Source organism: Acanthochromis polyacanthus, chromosome 2, assembly GCF_021347895.1.
Source record: "Acanthochromis polyacanthus isolate Apoly-LR-REF ecotype Palm Island chromosome 2, KAUST_Apoly_ChrSc, whole genome shotgun sequence".
Lineage (NCBI taxonomy): Eukaryota > Metazoa > Chordata > Actinopteri > Pomacentridae > Acanthochromis > Acanthochromis polyacanthus.
In genome coordinates this window covers 2,788,333-2,810,892 of record NC_067114.1, presented here as the reverse complement: position 1 = coordinate 2,810,892, position 22,560 = coordinate 2,788,333, and the positions used below count along the sequence as shown (strand labels likewise).

The following is a 22,560-nucleotide window of genomic DNA, read 5'->3' as shown; positions in this document are numbered from 1 at the left end:
ACATCAGTTCCCAGTTCATAAAGTATATATTTTCCATTTGAGCTCACTTTTTCTCCCCAGCAACAGATAAACAACATTGGAAGCGTTGCAAATGTGTTTACTGGACTTGGAAGGTTAATTCATTTCACGCTGTAGCTTGTCTGCTCCTCTGGGGATGTTAGACTTGCAGCTGTGCTAAATGGGAATTTTTTTCTTTATCTTTTATAAAATCTCAAACACAGGAGGCTGAATCATTTATCTACAGGTTGATTCAGAGGTCTGTATTTTAAGTAGACACTTTGAGCCATTTTCTACTTGTCTTTAAAATGCCAAAACATGGGAAAAAATGTCCCTTAAGTTGGCCTGTCATAAGCAAACGCTGCTTTGGGAAGACGTTTTATGGCTGCACCCTGGATGTTCTGATTAATGACGATCGGATTCATTTTGAGGCCTGTTAGTGCTGCGAAAAATATGACACAAAAGTATGCTGTGCTTCAATTCACATGACAATGTGACAACTCAGTAAGTTCATGAGAAACGTGTGACCCTGAAAAACTTGTTTTCTGGCCAGAAGAGGCTGAGAAACCGGGTTGTGGTGACTCCATAAATATGCCATCTTTCTTCATCTGTTGCTCAACATGGTTATGTTTACTAAAATTAAAAAGGCTGCTGGGAAATTTGGAAACTTTCAGGAAGAAGTTTATATTTACAAAAAACTTCATATTAAAAGCACTGTTTTTCTGAGCTAAGACATGCCAAAGGTCAGAAACATCTTTTACCAAAGAAGCTGATGGTTAGAGGCTGTTAAGACTAGACGGACACAAGACAATGTCCAAGTCACTGAATATCCCTTAAAGCACGGTTAAACCCATCGTGAAGAAATGGAGGGAATGCAGCACGTGCAGATCCGTCTAGAGCAGTCCTTCCTCGAAAACCAAGTGACAAAAAATGACAAAAGCGTGAAACCAAATGACAAAAACAATACAGAAAAGAAGGAATAAAGCAAAACACAAGATGGCAAAAATGAGACAAAAAACACGAGAGAACAAAAGGAAACACAAAACGACAAAAATTAGACAAAAAACACAAAAAACTGCAAAACAAGACAGTCTTTCAAAAATGAGACATGAAACGACAAAAGTAGAAAGAAAATGGCAAAAAAATTGACAAAAAAATTAAAAGCGACAAAAAAATGGACAAGACAAAAAAAATGACAAAAGCGTAAAACAAAATGACAAAAAAAGACAGAAAACAATAAATAAAGCAAAACGCAAATTGACAAAAATGAGACAAAAAACACAAGCGAGACCAAAAGGAACGCAAAAAAAAACAGAATGGAAAAAACATGTGAGCCAAATGATAAAAAAGACAAAGCAACTAAAACAAGACAAAATATTACAAAAATGAGACACAAAGCGACAAAAGAATAATGAGCAATCTAGTATTTTACATTATGGAGACAAAATATTACAAAATCAAGACACAAAACAACAAAAGTGAGAAACAAAATGACAAAAATAAACGGACAAACAGACAACAAAAGACAACATGACAAAAATAGGTCGAAAAATGACAAAAGCAAGAAATAAAGCGACAAAAACATGAGACAAAAGTCACACAGAACAGGACAAAAAACAAAAACAAGACAAAATATTACAAAAAAACGAGACACAAAAGGATTGAAGACCAATGAACAATCTAGTATTTTATTTTATGATCAAAACAACTTGTCATGGTGTAGAAATCATTTTCAATTTCTAGTTTTACAAGTCTACAATCTGCAGTTAATGTCTTCTCTGTAATTTTTACACTTTGAGGACCAGATTGGACCCTCTGGAGGGCCGCTTTTGGCCCACGGGCCTCATGTTGGACACCCCTGGCCTAGAGTGAATTGTTGGAGAAAAAACGCGAGACATTACGCCAAGCTCATATGGTCTCAGCATGCCCAGGTATCCAGGTATCTTTGCCGTGGCTGGTCTGTGACCGATGTTCATTTTTACGAGTCTCCGCGGGGACCCTGAATGCAGCACTACGCGGACACTCCACGGCGGTCAGGTGACCCGCAGCAGGCAGGCCAGTCTCGGCTTCAACCGTCGCTTTGGCTCCAATGTCGGAGGTGTTTGTGCCTGGAAGAAATGGACTCTGGCAATGCACGCATTTGATCACTCAGAGATCCGATCAGCTGAGTCTGTGAATGGCGCCAAAACAGGACCCTAAACCTAAATTTCAAGAAGGTAGGAGTCGGAGGATGTTAGCGGCTGGAAGGGGGCGGGTTTGTTGTTGGTGTTGTTGTTGTTGATGATGATGCCCGCCGCTGTAACTCGACAATAGCGGTCTCTGGGGAGGCAGACAGCGGCTTTACCACGGCTGAATGTGTGGACAAGTCAATTAAAACACACCTTAAATGTACTTAACGGAATATTAAAGCAAATAAAGCAAGCTGAAAGTACGCCGCGGATGCTAATGCTAGGCTAACGGCCAGCTAGCTTGTTGTTATTGCTGTATGTTTAGCTGCCTGTGTTAAACTAACGCACAAAAAGAGCCACTAATGTGCCCGTTTCACACATATTAGCGTAAAATCTGAAGCTGGGTGTTCATGGAGTCAATACACTGCAGTTGTGTTATTTTGTGCACCATGGCTTGTTTTCTTACATTAGTTTCCCCTCTTCACAGGTGAAAGAGTCCTGTGCTTTCATGGGCCATTGCTCTATGAGGCAAAGGTTTGTTGAGCACTTTGTGTTTTTGTGTTATTACTGGTTTATTAACTGCAAAGCAAAGATGAGTTATTGACTGATCTGACCTGTGTGTGTTTTCTTGTTTTACAGTGTGTCAAAATCAACATAAAGGATAAACAGATTAAATACTTCATTCATTACAGCGGATGGAACAAAAAGTGAGGCTCTTTGGTTTGGTTTTGCTTTGGTTTTCTGTCTGTATTCCTCTCTGAGGGTTTATTTAGCATCCACTACTGTGTCAGTTGTTTTGGTATACGTGTGTGCCATGTATACGAGGTAAAAACATAAATGCAGCATGGAATATTTTATAAAATATTATCCATTCTTTTGACATAAACCAGGGTTGTCAAACTCACCTTAGTTCAGGTTCCACATTCAGCCCAATTTGATCTCCAGTGGACCAGACCAGTACAATCACAGCATACTAACTTATAAATCGCCACAACTCTAGATGTTTCCTTTGTTTCAGTACAAGTACATTCTGACAATGTTCACATTGAAGGAGTTATCTTTTTACAAAACATCACAAACAACCTGAAGTTTCTGAAGAAAAATAAGTTCAGTTTCAACAACATTCAGCCTCAGTTTATCATTTACACATTACAACTTCCAGATCACAGAACGTCTACAAAGGAACACAACATTTAGTCACAGCTATCTGGAACTGAATGATGTAGTGTTTTACTTTAAAAAAAGACAACAAATTCGAGACAAAATATTACAAAATGAGACAAAAACACCAAAAAAAGTGACAAAAAATTAGACAAAAAAGTTACAAAGTGACAAAAACATGGACAATCGAAACAAAAAAATGATGAAAGCGTGGAACAGAATGACAAAAACATGAGACCAAAGACAAAAAAACAACAAAAACAAGACAAAATGTTGCAAAAATGAGACACAAAATGACAAAAGCGAGAAACAAAAAGACAAAAAATTTGACCAAAAAGTTACAAAGCAACAAAAAAAATTTGACAACCGAGACAAAAAAATGACAATAGTGTGAAACAAAATGACAAAAACATGAGACAAATGATTAAAGTCAGACAAAAAAAGACAAAAAGCAAGACAATGTATTATTTGTATTTTACTTTGTGATCAAAACAACTTGTCATGGTCTAGAAATTATTTTAAATTTATAGTTTTACTAATTTACAATCTGCAGTTAATGTCTTCTCTGTAATTTTTCCACTTTGAGGGCCGGATTGGACCCTCTGGAGGACCACTTTTGGCCCACGGGCCTCATATTGGACACCCCTGCCATAGAGGAATCAATTATTTAATTTGTCAGCACACTGCGTCCCTGCAGCAGAATAAACGTTGAGAAACAACCACGGATGCACAATGTTGGAGATAATAATTGACTAATTGAGACAAAGGTCAATTCACAAATCAGCCCCCGTTTGCATCCAGTAGTGCCACATATCTGCATGGAGTTAATGAGGTTGTCGACAATCAAGCGGCTCACTACAGGCCTCAATAACTTAGCAGCATCCAGCTTGTCCAAAGCTTGTTCTTGTCGTTCTTTTGTCATCTAAAGCTGCATTTTGAGGTGGTCTTTATAACCACTGGCCCAAACAGTGTCTTTGTGTTGGCGATTTAAAGCCACCAGTTATTTTTTTGCCTTTTTCTCAAAGTTAGAAAAGAAAACCTTTTGCATGCCTTTTGAAGTCGTTGTGATCGAGTTTCAAGGTGTGAGATGTGTCTTTTCTTTTGCAGCTGGGATGAATGGGTTCCTGAAAGCAGAGTTCTCAAATATGTGGACAGCAACCTTGCGAAACAAAAAGAGCTTCAAAAGGCCAATCAGTAAGTTTCTGTTTATGTGCACACGGTCGAGACAACAAAGACCATGATTTTTTTCCCCTTTATTCGATCTGCAGAGTCTCTCTCAGTCTTTAAGAAAAGACAAAAAAACAGCTCTTCACTGAACACCTTTGCACTTGACAGACAAAAATAAAACATCCTATTCCGTCTGGACTGGCTGTAGACACCACGGTCCTATTATCACTCTTATCCAGGTTGTTTTCTCCTGACTAGATCCTCGCTTGTGTTGTTTCTCCTCTCAGATGGGCGTCAATTTGGATAGAAGAACTGTAGAACTCAGACTTGTCTTTACTCTATGAGGGACAATCATGTTTATGGTCATACACCCCCCATCAAAAGTTTTAGGACACTTTCTCACTCAAATAAAGTAGAACCTGTCCTACAACTTTTGACAGGGGGTGTATCTACCAAATTTGGTACACATATGCAGCACATCAGGCTGAACAAAAAAGTCAGTGACAGACACATTCCAAACCCAACAGGAAGTGAGCTGTTTTGTGTTGAATGTCAGATTTTGCCCATTTTTCATTTTTTTCTAGAGAGAACTCCTCCTAGGGGGAAACTCCAATTCACCTCAAATTGTCCCAGTACATACAGGAGGCCTTAATGATCCAAAGTTATTAAAATCTTTTTCCAAAGTCAAAGGGCGTGTCCGTGGCGGCCTCTGGAATTTTGATCCTTCACCATGAAATTTCAAATGCTTTGTAAATGCCCTGAACATGCTCCAATCTGCCTGAAACTTTACATGTATGATCAGAGTCCTGCCCTGATCACATCCATGTGATGAAATACACCCCCTGTCAGAAGTTGTAGGACAGGTTCTACTTTATTTGAATGAGACAGTGTCCTAAAACTTTTGACAGGGGGTGTACATCGCCGTCCAACAAAGATCCATTCTGAGCTAAAAAAATACCGTGCCCATGTTAAATCATTCAGAAGACATTTTCTCAAAGAGGCTGTACAGTTACTAAAGAGTAAAATTGTTGAGCAGGGCACTTTGCATTTTACATGTATTATTTCTTGCTTTAGGACTGGAACATAGTGCTCTGGACATTACACTTTATGTTTAATAAAAGCAATTTAAGCCGTGCCATGTAATTTTCTTCACTCTTTCTTTTTTTCTTTCCCAGGGACCATTATGTTGAGGGAAAGATGAGGGGTTTAGCACCAAGCAAGAAGATTGCTGCTGTGCAGCAGAAAAATGTTGATCTGTAAGTGTGTGTTTTCATACCTCCAATGATTCATCGTGTGAATTGATAAGAGGCTGGCCTGACAGCTGACGGTGCATTTAACTGCATGAATGTACTGAATGTACCAGGGGCCTTTACAAGGTGCACATTTTTATGACATTGTCACTGAAAAGGTCTTTTTTTTTTGCATCCTAGGAAAGTGAAAAAGGCAAAACAGAAAAGTAAGTAGAATGTTTGTACATAACACGTTTGTCCCGGCTGTCATAAGACAAAAGATTTGGAGATTAGCATTTTAATATAACAAGCAGATGTTCATATGCTAGTTCAGAAAGCTCCGAGTAATCTGAAGATGGAAACAAAGTGTCCTGTTATTTCTCTGTATGGCTTCAGTTTGTGTTTGTATTTTGGGCTTTGTGTGTTCTATCACAGCTGCGGCTATTAGTTCAAACAGGTCATAACGCTATACATAATAGAATAAAAATATTGTTTGTGTCACACATTATGTGCATTTGCAGATTAAGCACTTTTCACGTTTAATCCTTTATGTAAAGCGCTCTCCATGCCATTAAGTCATTTGGAGGCACATTGAGTCTGTGAAAATCACCAGGAAAACAATATGAGCATTAGTGAATTAGGGGCTGAAGTGCTGCGTTATGGCAGCTACACGTACAAAACAAATGACACGCTGTTGTTTTTCTGCTCATTCATTCTGCCTACAAGCTCTGTCCTATTTTGGGAAACTGCTGTTTGGTACAAATAGAAGTTATGGAAGCCAAATTGATCTCACAGACTTTGTGATCTAAGTCGTCAGTTCTGCAGGATTAATGAGCCGTGATGGATGTCTTGTTTTTAGCCCCAGGGCCGGGCGAAGGTACCAGCAGTGGAGAGCCGCCCCAGGGACCCCGGAAGAAGAGGGCTCGGGTTGATCCTACTGTGGAGAGCGTACGTATCCTTAGTTAATGGCATTAGAGGAGATTTAATTTCCTACGACGTAGCATGCGTATGCGCACATACAACCTCTCCCTCACCCCCCTCTAACCTCCCCCCTCTTAACATTTACAAAGAAACGCCCCCCTCCAGAAACTTGCGTAGGACTCGTGAAGCTTTCTTTTACGGCTGGGTCCCCCTGGATCTTTATCTGCCATTATGTAAAAAAAGATGAGCAAAACAAGTCTCCAGCTAACTACGAAGCTATACCAAAGCAACACATACAGAAAACACGTAAGTCCAAGGCGTACGTAATCTACGTAACTCGGCCTGAGCCGGAAGATTTTTGATTGACAGGAAAGAGAGCAAAGCAAACGCCTCGGTCCGAGCGCATTGATTGGCTGATGTTTTTCAGGTCCTGCCATGTCCACAGTTATTTTTTTATTTTTTATTCTTTTAGAGACCATACATACAAGTCCACTAATGGTCAGTATATTCATTTTATGTGAATCAGACAAATTAAACAAAAAAAACCCTCCTCCATAATGGCTTTAATGGAAACATTATGGAGGCACATGACGGCACATTCACCTCATTATTCAGCTTCACCCGTCACATTAAAGTCTCTAGTTGTTGATTAAACCCCTCAAACACATCTCTGCGTATCAGAATGACATGTTGAATTGTTTTTTCCATAGAAATGATCCCTTCATGCTTTAAAATGGCTTCGATGTAACTCCACACGTGAAACACACTGTCTGAATCTGCAGCTTTAAGGTGGAAATGCTCAATCTTTGCTTCTTTCACTCATGATCTGTCTTCTAGCTCATAAAGAACAGCAAAAAAACATGTTACCATGGTAAAAAAAAACAACAACTTACAATACCTGGAGGAAGGTTTTAAACCATTGTGGATTATTTTAAACAATCAAAAATGGGAAAACCTGTAAAGTGTGGACATATTCTCTCAGTGAACAATGAGAATTTCTGCATAGGGAGTCTTGGGCTTTTGTACAGTAAAAACGAAAGCTGATTACTTGACTCAATACCCTTTTATAAACACGGCTTGGGCACAGCTGGATGGTTACTGGAAGGCTTTCATTGTAGGATACTGTGGATCAGGTGAAAAGACGGACAGAGAGAAAGAAATAGCAGAAGATGGTTTCACTACGCAGCCAACAGTTTGCCTTGTGCAAGAACCAGGAAGCTGCTCATAGCCAGCGATCTGAGCTCTTATTAACCACTTTTATCCTCTTTAAATAGAATCCAATTATACAGCTGCAAAATATCCAAATATGTCAGAATAAAGCTTTGTAGTTCACATGTTTGTGTTTCTGTACAGTGAAGGAGAAGTAAAATACACGAAAATAATTACCAAAATACATCCCCAAAAAGTTAATGAATGTAAATGTTTGTGTTTCTAGGAGGAGATGTTCACCAACCGTGTGGAGGTGAAAGTGAAGATCCCCGAGGAGCTGAAGCCCTGGCTGGTGGATGACTGGGACCTCATCACACGACAGAAACAGGTGAGGGAAAACTGGAATTCTTCCACCGCTTTACTTCGGCTGTGTTGAACTGTGGAGATTTGAAATTCTCAAGTTTTTGGACAGAAAATACTTTAGAAGACAACAGCTTTGAATTCATACGTCTGAAAAATGAATCAGACACTAGATTTTTAAAATATATGACTGCATGTGCACTAGAGATATTTCTGTTAGAGATTTCAAAAAGCAGATTCTCCCTGATGATTCCTGGCTTAATGAAGGTTAAATAAAAACAGAAAAACGCGCAACTTGTTTATGGCGTCACAAAAGGGAGAGCTTCCAACTTGGTTTAATGATCAGAAATATGGATCCTGACTGTAGTTTGGACACTGAAGAGGTTGAAATGCACATCTGATGAACACAGCTTTATAGGTATGGGACTGCTGGTGCCGCAGAGCAGCAGCTTCTTTCCTCATTTGAATCAATAAATCGACCCAGAGGCGTTCACTTTGAAACTCGGTCGCTGAGATTCTACAGATTCCACACAAACACTCTGAATAAATATGAAACACCATTTTAATATACACCTGCTACAAAAAGGAATCCAACATGAAAAGTAGTGAAAAAAAAAAAGCACAGAATTTAGCGTTGGAAGCTTCATAACACAATGAAGTGTGAACTAGCTAGATGAACAATGTAGCCGTGTGTGGAGCCTTTTATGCTATAAAAAAAATCTGCGTTTTTGAAAATGTTACTGATAAACATTTTGGATACAAAGATGTGTTTTCTGTGGCTTTGCAGTTGTTTCATCTGCCTGCTAAGAAGAATGTAGAGACCGTCTTGGAGGACTATGCAAACTACAAGAAATCTAAAGGAAACTCGGACAATAAGTAAGAAAACACCGAGATGTTTTGTTTTAAAATGTGAAACGCTGGTATACTGTGACGATAGTGTTCAGCGTGACAGCGTGTGTCCATTTTATCACCTGTTAAAGAAGCAATTGTACCCATTAATGTCTTGTACCTCCTGATAGATAGATAGATAGATTAAACCTTTATTAATCCCACAGCGGAGAAATTTACAGCGTGCAGCAGCAAATAGAACATTTGAATCAAAGAAAGAGTGCAGCACACGATGCACACAGTGTATATATATATATGTATATATATATATACATAAAAATATTTTCTTCAGAAGAAGAGAAGAAAGCAGTATTTACAGCAAAATTTTTATGAAATTGCACAGCATCATTTGCATTTTTATTGCACAGTTTGTAGTGGGTGAACTGAGACTACTGGGAGCTTGATTGTAGAGACTGACTGCAGCAGGAAGGAAAGACCTGTGGTATCTCTCCTTTAGACACTGTGGGTGAAACAGTCTGTCACTGAAGGAGCTGCCCAGTGATCTTACTGTTTCCTGCAGGGGGTGGGAGGTGTCCTCCATGATAGACAACAGCTTTGTCATCATCCTCCTGTCTCCCACCACCTCCGCAGGATCAAGGGTTCAGCCCAAACCTTATGTAGTAGCTACTATAATTTAGTGCTATTTTTACCACTGCCTCAGCCATAATTACACATCCTGTGGAATAATGAACGTAACAAGAAAATCTACTGTTGTCACTCAGACAATTCCATGTTTTCCATGAACACTTTTACCCATGTGCTAACATAACTGGACAAGGGTTTTCTAACCATCAATGAGCCTTTCAGCACCATTAGCTAACACAATGTAGCATTAGAACACAGGAGTGATGGTTGCTGGAAATGTTCCTCTGTACCCCTATGGAGATATTCCATTAAAAATCAACTGTTTACAGCTAGAATAGACATTTACACATTAGCAATGTCTACACTGGATTTATCATTTATTACCGCCCGGCAAAACTATGTTTGCTGGAAGGTATTGTTTTCACCTGCACGGTCTTGCTTGCTTGCATGTTTGTCTGTAACACTTTGGTTTCCGTGCGATAACTCCATAAAATATTGATGTAGCCTCACCATATTTGGTACACAGGTGTACCATAATAACACACAGGTCAAGTTCGCATTTGGTGACCGTGACCTCATTTTCAAGGTCACAGGGGTCATCTTTGTCGCCGGGCGGTCCAAGTGTGGTAAAACTTCTAGTTTAATGTTATTTTCATTGAAAAATAAAGATTTTCTTTCAAAAATAAGGACATTTCTAAGTGACCCCAAACTTTTGAATGGTAGTGTACATGAATTAAAGTTGCTCTATATAAAAGTTGCTCCATATTGATTAAAGTTGCCCTATATAAAAGTTGCTCCATATTGGTTAAAGTTGCTCTTTATAAAAGTTGCTCCATATTGGTTAAAGTTGCTCTATATAAAAGTTACTCTTTATAAAAGTTGCTCCATATTGGTTAAAGTTGCTCTGTATTAAAGTTGCCCTATATTAAAGTTGTTCCATATTAAAGTTGCTCTATATAAAAGTTGCTCCATATTGGTTAAAGTTGCTCTGTATTAAAGTTGCCCTATATTAAAGTTGTTCCATATTAAAGTTGCTCTATATAAAAGTTGCTCCATATTGGTTAAAGTTGCTCTATATTAAAGTTGTTCCATATTAAAGTTGCTCTATATTAAAGTTGTTCCATATTAAAGTTGCTCTATATTGAAGTAGTTCTATATTAGGTAAAGTTGCTCGGTATTAGTTAAAATTACTTGATAATAAAGTTGCTTGTAGTGAGTTAAAGTTGCTTGAAATCAGCTGTTTCCAGCTACAATAGTCATTTAGCACATTAAGAATGTCTGCACTGGATTTATCATTCATTTAGTGTTATCTTCATTGAACAAAAGCTGCTTTTCTGTCAAAATAAGGACATTTCGAAGTGACCCCAGACTTCAGAGTGCTCGTGTACATCAGTGTGACATTTTATTTATAAATTACATTTGTGTTTTTTTTTCTAGAATACTATTTATTTTTATTAATCCCAGTAGATTATTGAAGTTAAATTTCCAAGGTTCTCTATTTGCTTTAAATACATGGAAAAGTTGTTTTGTTGTTGTTCAGTAATGTGGTCAAAAATAGAATAGATTAGAAATTGTTTACCAGTCTGCTGCATTCATGCGCTGCATTAAAGAACAAGATAAACAACTTTCTTCTTTTCAAGGATGACTCATTTTTGTTTTTTTATTTATTTTTTGGTGGTTAATATTATACTTTGCTGCTTTTCCGTAGCAGAGTCACTGATTCACTGCATTATTTTTACAAATAGAGGCTCAAGAAGGACTTCAGCAATGATTCATCCCCAACCTTGAGCAAGTTTTCAAATCCATTCAGTTAATGGTTCTCTGAGGATGTGACTGCTGCCGTCTCCTTGTTGGTTTTCTCCGGTGAATGCTCTCTTGTCCGTTCGTTCAGGGAGTATGCTGTTAATGAGGTGGTGGCGGGAATCCGGGAATACTTCAACGTGATGCTGGGCACTCAGCTTCTGTACAAGTTTGAGAGGCCGCAGTACGCTGAGATCCTGGCTGAACACCCAGACATGCCGATGTCTCAGGTGTACGGAGCGCCACACCTGCTGCGTCTGTTTGGTGAGCACCTGTACGACACACACGGAAAACACGGAAAGAAATGTGAAAGGTTTTCTGCAGACGCTTGTTTCATTTGTAGCGTAACGTTTCTACAAAGAACTGCTTCAATATCTGGACCAGGGATCGGCAGCCCTCGGCATCTTTCATCCTCTGTTGTGGCTCCCTGTGGCTTTGGAAAATAAATAATGAGTATTTAATTCAAATTTAATTTATTTTATTTTACTTCGTTAGTTTTTAAAACGTAATTCTAAATTTGAAGATTATTGTGATCTCGCACTGGAAAAAATGCCCCTATCAAAACAAGAAAAAAAACCTTATTTCAATGAACTTCTACCTTGAAATAAGTGAAAAAATCTGCCAACAGAACAAGTGAAAAATGTCTTGGTAAGATTTCTCAAAATAAGATACGATATTTAGAATAATGAAATCTTAAAATTAGCTAAGAAAACTTATTTTAATTTATAATTTAACAGGATTGTCAAGCTTAGGTGTCTTAACCCTCCTGTTGTCCTCATTTATGGCACCAAAAATATTGTTCCCTTGTCTGGAAAGAATCCCAAAGTTCAGCAAAAAATTCCCCAAATTTATAAAAAATTGCAAAATCTTCAGGAAGAAAATTCCTTAAAAGTTTTATTTAAAAAAAAATCCCCACATTTGGCAAGAAATAAAACTTAAAAAAAATTAAAATTGTAAATGTTTTCAAAAAATTAATAACAATCTTCCAAAAAAATCCTAAAATATCTAAAGTGATTTCATATATATCAGTTAAACTTCTAATATTTTCTTTAAGAACATTCAGGAAAAAAAATCTAACAAAATCCATCGAAATTAGCTTTTTAAAGAAACATTTTTTAGCATTCCTTTTTTTCCACCAAAAAATATTCAACAATTTCCCCAAAAAGTTTGAAAATGTGGAAGTTTTCACTGTGAATATATATATATATATATATATACTTTTCCACATTTTCAAACTTTAAAACGGGTCAGTTTGACCCGCAGGACGACACGAGGGTTTAAAACAGGATAATCACAAGATTGTTTGACTTAACAAGATATTTAGGATGCATTGTCTTAGAACAAGTCCCTCCATGTTGCTGAAATGTCATTTGTTAAGAGAATTTATCTTAAATCAAGTGGGATGAGACATTTAGACTAAAAATAAGACAAACTGACTTGGTAAGATTTTGAGTTTTTGCAGTGTGTAAAATCAAAACAAAAAGTGTTTAATTATTTGTCGGACAAAATGTGCGACACCCGCCGGCGTCCAACGATGTGTTTGGAGTCCTGTTGATGTTCGGATCCACGTACGTATTTGAGCAGGTTTTCTCCAACATTAACTCCATTAAACACAGACAACAGCTTACAATCCTGTGTGAAGATGAAGGTGAAGTGCAGACATTGAGGTTCAGAAGGAAAAATCACATTAACCAAGTACGGTAAACATTAGTGGTGGGACATGGTTTAAAAAAAAAATCTGATTAATTCCAGGCTTTGTGATTAATTAATCACGATTAACCCTCCTGTTGTCTTCATTTACAGGCACCAAAAAATATTGTTTCCTTGTCTAAAAAAAAAATTCAGCAAAAAAATCCCCAAATTTCTGAAAATTTGCAAAATTTTCAGGAAGAAAATTCCAATAATTTTTTAAAAGTTTCCCTTAAAACTTTTATTCAAAAAACATCCCCCAAATTTGGCAAGAAAATTCTTGCAAATATTTTCAAAAAATGAGAAAAATCTTCCAAAAATATCCTAAAAATATCTAAAGTGAGGTAATGGCTGTGAAGCTTTTCAGTAGAGATTTGCAACTGAATTACAACTGGCATTAATTCCAACTTTAGACACTTTCAGTCTTTTTGAATTCAGACCCATAAGTGGAGTTCAAGATATCTTTAACTCCCTTCAAGTCAAGATTTCCTGAATTAAAGCTGAATTAGACATTGTAGATGCAGTTAAAATATAATTACAGATGTCTTAAGCTGCAGTTTAGACTGAGTAAAATAACTTTACAGATACCTGTAGTTGTGTCAGAAGCTATGACAAATAGCAGCTTTTTAAACATCCAAGTTGTACTGCTGTCAGAGCAGCTTTCTCGTAAATTTCAAACATCCGCCTTCTCAGATTGACGTTTTCAGATTTCCACATCTACTAGTTTGACTAATCAGAGCTGAACTTTGATATCTTGGACTGCTGTTTGGATTTGTTAGAAAGACATTATAGTTACCTTAGCGACAATTCAGACTAGCCACAGTTAGTTACAATGATATTGGTAATTCCAGTGACTTGAAGTGTCGTCATTTGAAAATCCAATGCTCCAAATTCAGATTTATGTGAGCGATTTTGCCCCTTGGTAAATGATCTTCTGTCCAAGATAAATCCCACTGTAGAAGCAGCAAATTAGTCCTTGACCAAGCTGTTCTATGCCAGTATTTTTGTGGTAATAGTCAGTTCTTTGGATTAGTCTTGAGGTGAGAAACAGGAATGAGAATATGTTCTAAATGAAAGTGTGAGTGAGAGCTCTACAGTTTCTTTTGATGCTCTAATTAGGTCACATTTTAAAATGACACGTAGATAGCAAATAGGCTCAATTATAGTGCCAGCTCCTGTTTATGATACGGTGAATGCAATTATAGCTGCCGATGTTAAGCTGCACTACCGAGGGCTGGGCAATTACACACTGCACACTGAAAACACAGGTTTGTCATCTGGTGGAGCTTTTACTATGTGGCTGTCCATTCTGATGCCGATTGAGCAGCATTAGGGATCCTATAAACCTGTTTGTGCGACTTTTATGTACCTTGATTTGTGACGTATTTAAGTTACTTAATTAACCAAGAAGCTACAGGAGCACACTGCATTCACAAAAAGAAAAATTAAACCTTGTTGTTGACTTATGATGTCACATTTACGAGGTATTCTGGCCTTCATTCTCCTGTACAGCAGAGGTCACTTCACAGCGTCTCATTCCAGAAAAAACAGAGAGCTCAGACAGACGACGGCTCATTCACCGCCACAGACTGCCGTTTATATGCGAGCAACACTGCCAAAGCTTAAGGAGCAATTTAATGACGGAGTATCGTGTATGCAAACTCCATTTACTGCAGGCAGCTTCATTATGTACTGAACAAGTTTGTGATTTGAAATGCAGGCTAGAAGTTTGTTAAAAACCACAAAGAAGAAAAAGAAACAAACAAAACGAAAAGAGAAGAGTTCAGAGATTATTTCCAGTTTAAAAGTTTAGCAGTTATTCTTTCATGTCACGTGATGTCAGACATGGTTCATGATCATCGGATTAAAAGACAGCAGAGAAACTGGAAACTACTGATTAGTGATGAAAACTAAATGTTTGTTATGTCACAACTTATTGAAATAAGTCGTTTCCATTTGTCATTATACACAACTCTTTTTGAAAAATCAATTTTCCTTCCTTCCTGCCTTCTTTCTTTCTTTCCTCCTTCCTTCCTTTTCCTTCCTTTCTTCTTTCCTCATTTCTTTCTTTCTCTCTGTCCTCTTCCATCCCTCCCTCCTCTTTCTTTCTTTCTTTCTTTCTTTCTTTCTTTCTGTTTTCCTTTCTTTCTCTCTGTTTTCCTTCCTTCCTCCCTCCTTCCTTCCTTCCTCATTTCTTTCTTTCTTGCTTTCTTTCTTTCCTCCTTCCTTCCTTTTCCTTCCTTTCTTTCTTCCTCATTTCTTTCTCTCTCTCTCTCTGTCTTCCTCCCTCCCTCCTTTTGTTCTTTCCTTCCTCCCTCCTTACTTACTTCCTTTCTTCCTTCCTCCTTTCTTTCTCTCTCTCTTTCTTTCTTTCTTTCCTCTCTCCTTCATTCCTTCCTTTCTTCTTTCCTCCTTTCTCTCTCTCTCTCTCTCTCTCTCTTTCTTTCTTTCTTTCTCTCTCTCTCTCTCTCTTTCTTTCTTTCTTTCTCTCTCTCTCTCTCTCTTTCTTTCTTTCTTTCTCTTTCTTTCTTTCTTTCTCTCTCTCTTTCTTTCTTTCTCTCTCTCTCTTTCTTTCTTTTTCTCTCTCTCTTTCTTTTTCTCTCTCTCTTTCTTTCTTCTCTCTCTCTCTCTTTCTTTCTCTTTCTTTCTCTCTCTCTCTTTCTTTCTTTCTTTCTCTCTCTCTCTCTTTCTTTCTTTTCTCTCTCTCTCTCTTTCTTTCTCTTTCTTTCTCTCTCTCTCTCTTTCTTTCTTTTCTTTCTCTCTCTCTCTCTTTCTTTCTTTTCTCTCTCTCTTTCTTTCTTTCCTCTCTCCTTCATTCCTTCCTTTCTTCCTTCCTCCTTTCTCTCTCTCTCTCTCTCTTTCTTTCTTTCTTTCTTTCTTTGATCCTACTACAGATCCACCTCTGTGGACTCATCAGGACTGAAAATCAGATCCTCCTCTGAGAACAATTATTGTAGCTTTAAGTAAGGTTTTAGTTTTGGTCATAAGCTGTTTTTGAGAAGACAAAAATATCTTTACAACAAAAACATAGCAAATTTACCTTATTATGGAAGTTCTGTTAACATGTTTGAAATATTTTGCCATCTGCTCAAACTCTACAGATTTAATTTACACACTGACATAAAGTGGAAGCTGTCAATAATTTCTGTTTCCAAACGATTGGTCCTTTAACATTTTTACATAACACACATCCGTCCTGCCTCTTCCTCTGCACTGATCCTCTCTTGTTTCCCTCCACCGACAGTTCGTATCGGAGCCATGCTGGCCTACACTCCACTGGATGAGAAGAGTCTGGCTTTGCTGCTCAGTTACCTCCAAGATTTTCTCAAGTAAGGTTTAACTCCCGCCGCGCCATCAGATTCCATATCATGTCTGACTGCTTCTCAGAGCTTGTGTTACATCCTCATTCCTATTAGTGCCGCCAGACTGGCTGCAAATCCTCCAAACGTGGACCATGAAATCGATTTTCTGCTCTGGATAATAATTTTTTGTGTGAGAACGGCTGTTTGCATCGCAGCATATTATGACAGGAGGTGTTTTCTGTAGAATGCGTATTTAAAATGCTTTCACAGATGCTTCATTTAGGGATGCACAATGATATTAATGATGTTAGCATGTCCAGGAAGTGGCTTTAGAATGAAGTAATAACATTAGAGATGCACCCATCCACGTTTTTTCACTTCCGATCCGATCCCGATACCTGAATTTGGATATCTGCCGATCCAATACCAGAGCTCTGTTTGCTTTAATACCATTATTATTGTTCATTTTATGAGGCTGTAATCAACTCCTCTCTACATGTAAGTATGATATGTACAAATGTGTGCTTTGTGTGTCCCAAAAGGCCATTTGAGGTGAGAAAATAGGAAATCATGTTACCAGGAAAAATCCCATCCTAAAAACAAATACACATCTGTAAGGGTTTTTAATTGACTGTCAATATTTACTAAATCCAAGACAGATACACATAAAGGGTAAACTTCTCGACACAACTTGTTAGAAAATAAAAATGTCTGATGTTTACTAAAGACTTTTCATCTCTTCAAAAAGTGGCTGATTTCTCTATTTTAAATACATTTTAGCAGCTGAACCTGAAGAAAATCACTTTAAAACTGGACAAATGTTGAATAAATTCACTTGTTATCTGAACGTTTAACCGTCCTATTATCTTTGACTCCATTCAGCGTTTAACGTCTCTCAACAAATGATCGACATCTTTTTGTTTTCTTCATATTTAATGACTTTTCAGACAAAATCTCTATCTACAAATCTAATCTATGAAACCTCAGAGGTCCAGAAGGATATTTAATCGTCTTGTTGGGACACTTTGTTAAAAGATAAAAACGTTTGGTGTTTGCCACAAATGAAAAACTGTTTATTAGAAATTTTAAGTATCAAAGAAGTTCACAACAAAAAAAGGCTAATTTCTACATTTTGAACACATTTCAGCAGCTGGACCTGAATAAAATCTCTTTAAAATTGGACGAATGTTGAGTATATTCACTAATTATCTTAACGTTTAATAGCCTAGCCGCGCTAGACAACCCACGGCAATGAATTTAATTCTCTGATAGGGTGGGTCTAGTTACCCTCGGTAAGCCTCGAGGTTGGATGCTCCTAAAACTGGCCGGACGAATCACCATGAAGTGTAGAGTCAGAAGGCGGGCGTAACTAAGTGACGACAGAGGCGTGACGATTCTGACAGAAACAACCGGAAACAACTAACCTAGCCGCGCTAGACAACCCACAGCAACGAATTTAATTCTCTGCCAGAGTCGACAACAAAAACGACAACAGTCGTTGAGCTCCATTAGCACCGACTCTGAATAATCTTTCTGTTAACATGTCTGTAATATACTTGAGCTTCACCCATTGACTGCATAAATAAGGCTTCACCGAACTACCACATCCTCTGATTTCCGGCGCTCCAGGAGCCTATTCGTTGCACTGATTGGTTGTATACCTACCCAATTGCTGCAGAGTGATTTGATAGACAGCCTTTTAGCCCGCCTCCCTCCCTGTCGAGCGTGCCTAGACCCTTGCGTCTTCAGAACATGGGTCTAGCGTGGCTAGGCTAAACGTTTAAGGTTGGATCGGAAATTTCTAATTAGTGAATTATGTTGGTGCCGGAACCCGAGTTTATAGTTTGGGTTCAAAAGGTTACTTTACAGGGTGACCCAAAAAAGTTTACACTTTCAGAATACAACTTTAATACCATGTTTATTCAGCTTAGAATTAGAATTTATTCGCAAATTATACATCGTTGTAAAGAGCATGTACGGTCGATTCTACTTTTCAATGTGTCCCCCCTTAAGTGTCACAACAGCCTGCAGGTGCCTGCAGAATGCTGGACAGGTCTTCTTTATGTAGGATGCCATCATCTTCTCCCAAGATCTAAGAATGGACCTCACCAAGGCTGGCACAGAAGGGTGCGGCTTCTTACAGGCACTGACCTCCACAGTTGGGATTGAGATCTGGACTCTGAGGTGGCCACATATCCTTGGACCAGAGTGCATGCAAGTTGGCATCCAACCATTCCTGAGTCCTTTTGGAGTTGTGTGCTGGTGCTCCGTCCTGCTGGACTTCATGTTCAGATCATTCTTGATGAGCCGTTGCATTTTCTGAGCGGCTCACATCAAGCTCACGTACCATCTTTCTCATGGACCTCACAGGATTTGTCTTGATGCGCCGTTTGACCTTGTCAATCAAGTTTTTGGTCCGCACAGACCGGGGACGACCAGACCCAGGCTTTCGTAAGGCTGTTCCAGTATCTTTCAGCTTCTTTTTAATTTTGTAGACTGCACATCTGGATAGTCCCAGCTGTTCTGCAATCTCAGTAGATGTCAGACCGGCATACAGCAATTCAGGTACAGCTAAAGTTTTCTTCATTTTCAACAGAAGCACATGAATTTGAGAGAAGAGAGATTACCATCTGCATTGAGAGACTTTAAAGAATCATTGGAACATGAAAACCTAGTTAGAGATGCTGAAATGGCTTTTAAACAAGTAATCAACTGAGTGTAAACTTTTTTTTGGGTCACCCTGTACTTCTCAGGTGAAGTAGTTTTCATATTCTGCTCACAGAACGTACCTTTCTAAAGCTCTGCGTTTACGTCTACATCTTCAAGTGGCTCTCACAGTAAGAGCAGATTTGTTCATTTCACTGGAAGAGAAACCTGAAGTTCTCCATAAATAGATGGAAAATATACACCAGTCAGCTACAACAATACAACCACGGACGGCTGACGTGAATACCTCTGATTACCTCGTTCAAGTGGCACCTGTCAGGGGCGGAATATATTATTCAGCGAACGAACAGTCTGTTCTTGAAATTGATGCAGGAAAAATAGACGATCGTAAGAATCTGATGGACCAATAAAGGCGGCAGTTTGTGATGATTGAACGACTGTCTGGAAGCGTCTATAAAGTGGCTTTCTTTGTGTTGAGTTCCCCGTATACAGAGGCTCCTACAATCCAAAAGTGTGCTAAGAAAGGACGACCATTGAAGCAGCAGCAGGGTCGAACAGTGAGGAGCAAACGGCGAGGAGAAGTCGTTTAATCACACAAAGAGCTGCTGCAGCACAAACTGCTGAACACCTTAATGGTACAGGAGCACGCAGAGCTCGAACAGCTTGTTGTGGAGCTGCAGACGGGAGCTTCTAATCACCTCTGACCCGCCCAAAGAGCCGAAGACACGTGAGAACTGGACAAAGGAGGAGGAGGAGGTCTGGTCTGAGGAGTCACGTTTTCTTTTCCATCATGTGGACAGCAACGTGCTTCTGTCTTGTTTACTTGGAGAAGTGATGGCAGCAGATGCATTATGGGACGAAGTGAAGCTGAGAGAGGCAGTGTGATGCTCTGGACCATGTTCTGCTGGGAAACCTGCAGTCCTGCTTTCACGTGGATGCTTCTTGACCACCTTCATGATGACTCTGTTCCTTGATGACCTCTTCCAGCCGGTTAATGCTCAAAGAAATGATCCACGCTGCAGGTTCAAGGTGTTGACTCCACCTACAAATTCCCCAAATCTCAATCCAACTGAGTGTCTGTGGGACGTTCTGGAAAAACAGCTCTAATCCCTGGATCCCCCACCTCACAGCTAACAGGACTTAAAGGATCTGCTGCTAACATAACCTGATACCACGGGATACCTTTACATGTCTGTACAGTTGAAGCCTTGCACTGGAAAAAATGCCCCTCTCAAAACAAGAAAAAAGAACTTATTTCAAGGAACTTTTGCCTTGAAATAAGTGAAAAAAATCTGCCAATAGAACAAGTGAAAAATGACTTGGTAAGATTTCTTGAAATAAGATGTGATATTTAGAATATTGGGATCTTAAAATTAGCCGGGAAACTTATTTTAAGATCTATTTTTGCCAGGATTGTCAAGCTTAGGTGTGTTAAAATACGCCAGATTTGGAAAAATATGTAACCTCCTAATTTGAGGTGTGTTAACCCTCCCGTGGTCCTCATTTATGGGCACCAAAAATATTGTTTCCTTGTTTGAAATTTTTTTTTAAAAAATCAGCAAAAAAAATCCTCAAATTTCTGAAGATTTGCAAAACCTTCGGGAAGAAAACTCCAATGAGAAACCTTAAAAGTTTTATTTTAAAAAAATCCCCAAATCCTTGCAAATATGTTCAAAAAATGAGTAAAAATCTTCCCAAAAAGTCCTAAAAATATCTAAAGTGATTACATATATAAAACTTCTAATATTCTGTTGGGAATATTCATATAAAATCAAACAAAATCCAGAGAATTTTGCTGTATTTTGATAAAACATATAGAACTCGTAAAACTCTCCTGCAAGCTGATTCCCATGAAGATCTTCTGCATTTGTTGCCGCATTTTATCGTCAAGCAGAAAAATCTTCAGTTGTGTTGATTGTGTGTATTTTTTTTTAGATCAGGAGTGTCACACTAAATTTATTTCCACATTCAGCCCAGTTTGATCTCCGGTGGAACGGACCAGTTAAACCACAGCATAACAACCTATAAATAACCACAACTCCTGATTTTTTCTTTTGTTTTCGTGCAACAAAGTTCATTCTGCAAATGTTCACATTTTAAGGAATTATCTTTTTACAGAACATCATGAACAACCTGAAATTTCTAGAGAAAAATAAGTGAAATTTCATCAACATTCATCCTCAGTTTATCATTTCCACATTACAACTTCCAGACCACAGAGGATTTACTGGAGGATCAAAACGACAAAAGTCAGACAAAAAAATACAAAAACAAGACAAAATATTGCAAAAAATCTGATGCAAAACAAAAACAAGACACAAAACGACTAAAAATGAGACAAACGAGACAAAACAAATAAAAAAATAAACAAAAATTTTTACCAAAAAGTTACAAAGTGGCAAAAAATGGATGACAAAAAAAAATTACACAAATGACACAAGGCCAAAAATGACAAAAACCACAAACAAAATAATAAAAAAGTAGACTAACAATAAGACTGCGACCAAAAACAAAAAAAACACAAAACAACAAATAAAGAAAAACACAAAATGACAAAGGTGGGACAAAAAATACAAGTCAGACAAAAAAACAACAAAAAAGACAAAATATTACAAAAATGAGACACAAAATGACAAAAGAACAATCCAGTATTTTACTTTCTGATCCAAACAACTTGTCATGGTCTAGAAATGATTTTAAATTTATAGTTTTACTGATTTAAAATCTGCAGTTAATGTCTTCTCTGTGATTTTTCCACTTTGAGGGCCGGATTGGACCCTCTGGAGGACCACTTTTGGCCCGCGGCCCGCATGTTTGACACCCCTGTTTTAGATTGTTTTTATTCAGCTGCTCATTTGTTTGTGGTTTCCAGCTGCACCGATCAGTCCTCCTCCTCAGTGACCGTCCGTTCTCCGTCTCCTGCAGGTACCTGGTGAAGAACTCGTCCACCCTCTTCAGTGCCGGTGACTACGAGGTCGCTCCGCCAGAATACCACCGCAAAGCCGTGTGAGAGCTCTCAGCACAAAACGCTCCCAGCGAGACGCATCACGCCTCCTCCCCAGATCACAAATCCAGACATCCATTACTGTCGTTCTGAGTGCAGACTTGGATGAGATTTTTCACTTGAACTGTTCGCTTCCTCCACACAGGTCTCAGGAGCTTGTCGCAGTTAAGAGAAAAAAAAGAAAAAGACAGGGAACGCATTTTAGCTGAATTGCTTTCCTGTTTTTACCCTTTCTCCGTGTTATATAATTTTGTATTTTTGCAATGAAAAATGTTTCTCTGTGGTTTGTTTCCACAGGCAGCTCTTTGGTGTTTTTGTGCATTCCAGCTGGTAGATATCTGTTGCATGTGTGTATTTATTAGTGTTTAATACGGTTCTACACGGTCAGCACTCAGCAGTTCACGTTTTTGTATCTGTATCTTGTGTATTTGTATCAATTTGTAAAAAAAAAAAAAACATGTTTCTACACAATC

General features: G+C 38.3%; 1 protein-coding gene across 2 annotated transcripts; it reads left to right on the top strand.

Annotated features, from left to right (window-relative positions):
- Window positions 1-2,004: 2,004 nt before the first annotated feature.
- On the top strand, window positions 2,005-22,560 carry LOC110948489 (mortality factor 4-like protein 1). 2 transcript variants are annotated; one of them, XM_051936980.1, is made up of 12 exons: window positions 2,005-2,213; window positions 2,653-2,699; window positions 2,805-2,872; window positions 4,434-4,520; window positions 5,669-5,749; window positions 5,924-5,949; window positions 6,582-6,670; window positions 8,079-8,180; window positions 8,940-9,028; window positions 11,517-11,689; window positions 16,359-16,443; window positions 21,956-22,560. In XM_051936980.1, the coding sequence occupies exons 1-12, from the start codon at window positions 2,174-2,176 to the stop codon at window positions 22,017-22,019; spliced, it is 951 nt and encodes a 316-aa protein (XP_051792940.1). In that variant the 5' UTR covers window positions 2,005-2,173; the 3' UTR covers window positions 22,020-22,560. The 2 variants fall into 2 exon arrangements, with proteins under 2 accessions (XP_051792940.1, XP_051792936.1); XM_051936976.1 differs by having other exon boundaries at window positions 2,006-2,213; window positions 22,009-22,560.

What these genes read in the sequence shown, in the direction of transcription:
- LOC110948489 (XM_051936976.1), top strand. Translation starts at nt 2,174, where the DNA reads ATGGCGCCAAAACAGGACCCTAAACCTAAATTTCAAGAAG. An exon ending in CAGCAGAAAAATGTTGATCT is followed by an intron (nt 5,750 to 5,923) that starts GTAAGTGTGTGT and finishes TTTGCATCCTAG; the next exon opens with GAAAGTGAAAAAGGCAAAAC. An exon ending in GAAAAAGGCAAAACAGAAAA is followed by an intron (nt 5,950 to 6,581) that starts GTAAGTAGAATG and finishes TCTTGTTTTTAG; the next exon opens with CCCCAGGGCCGGGCGAAGGT.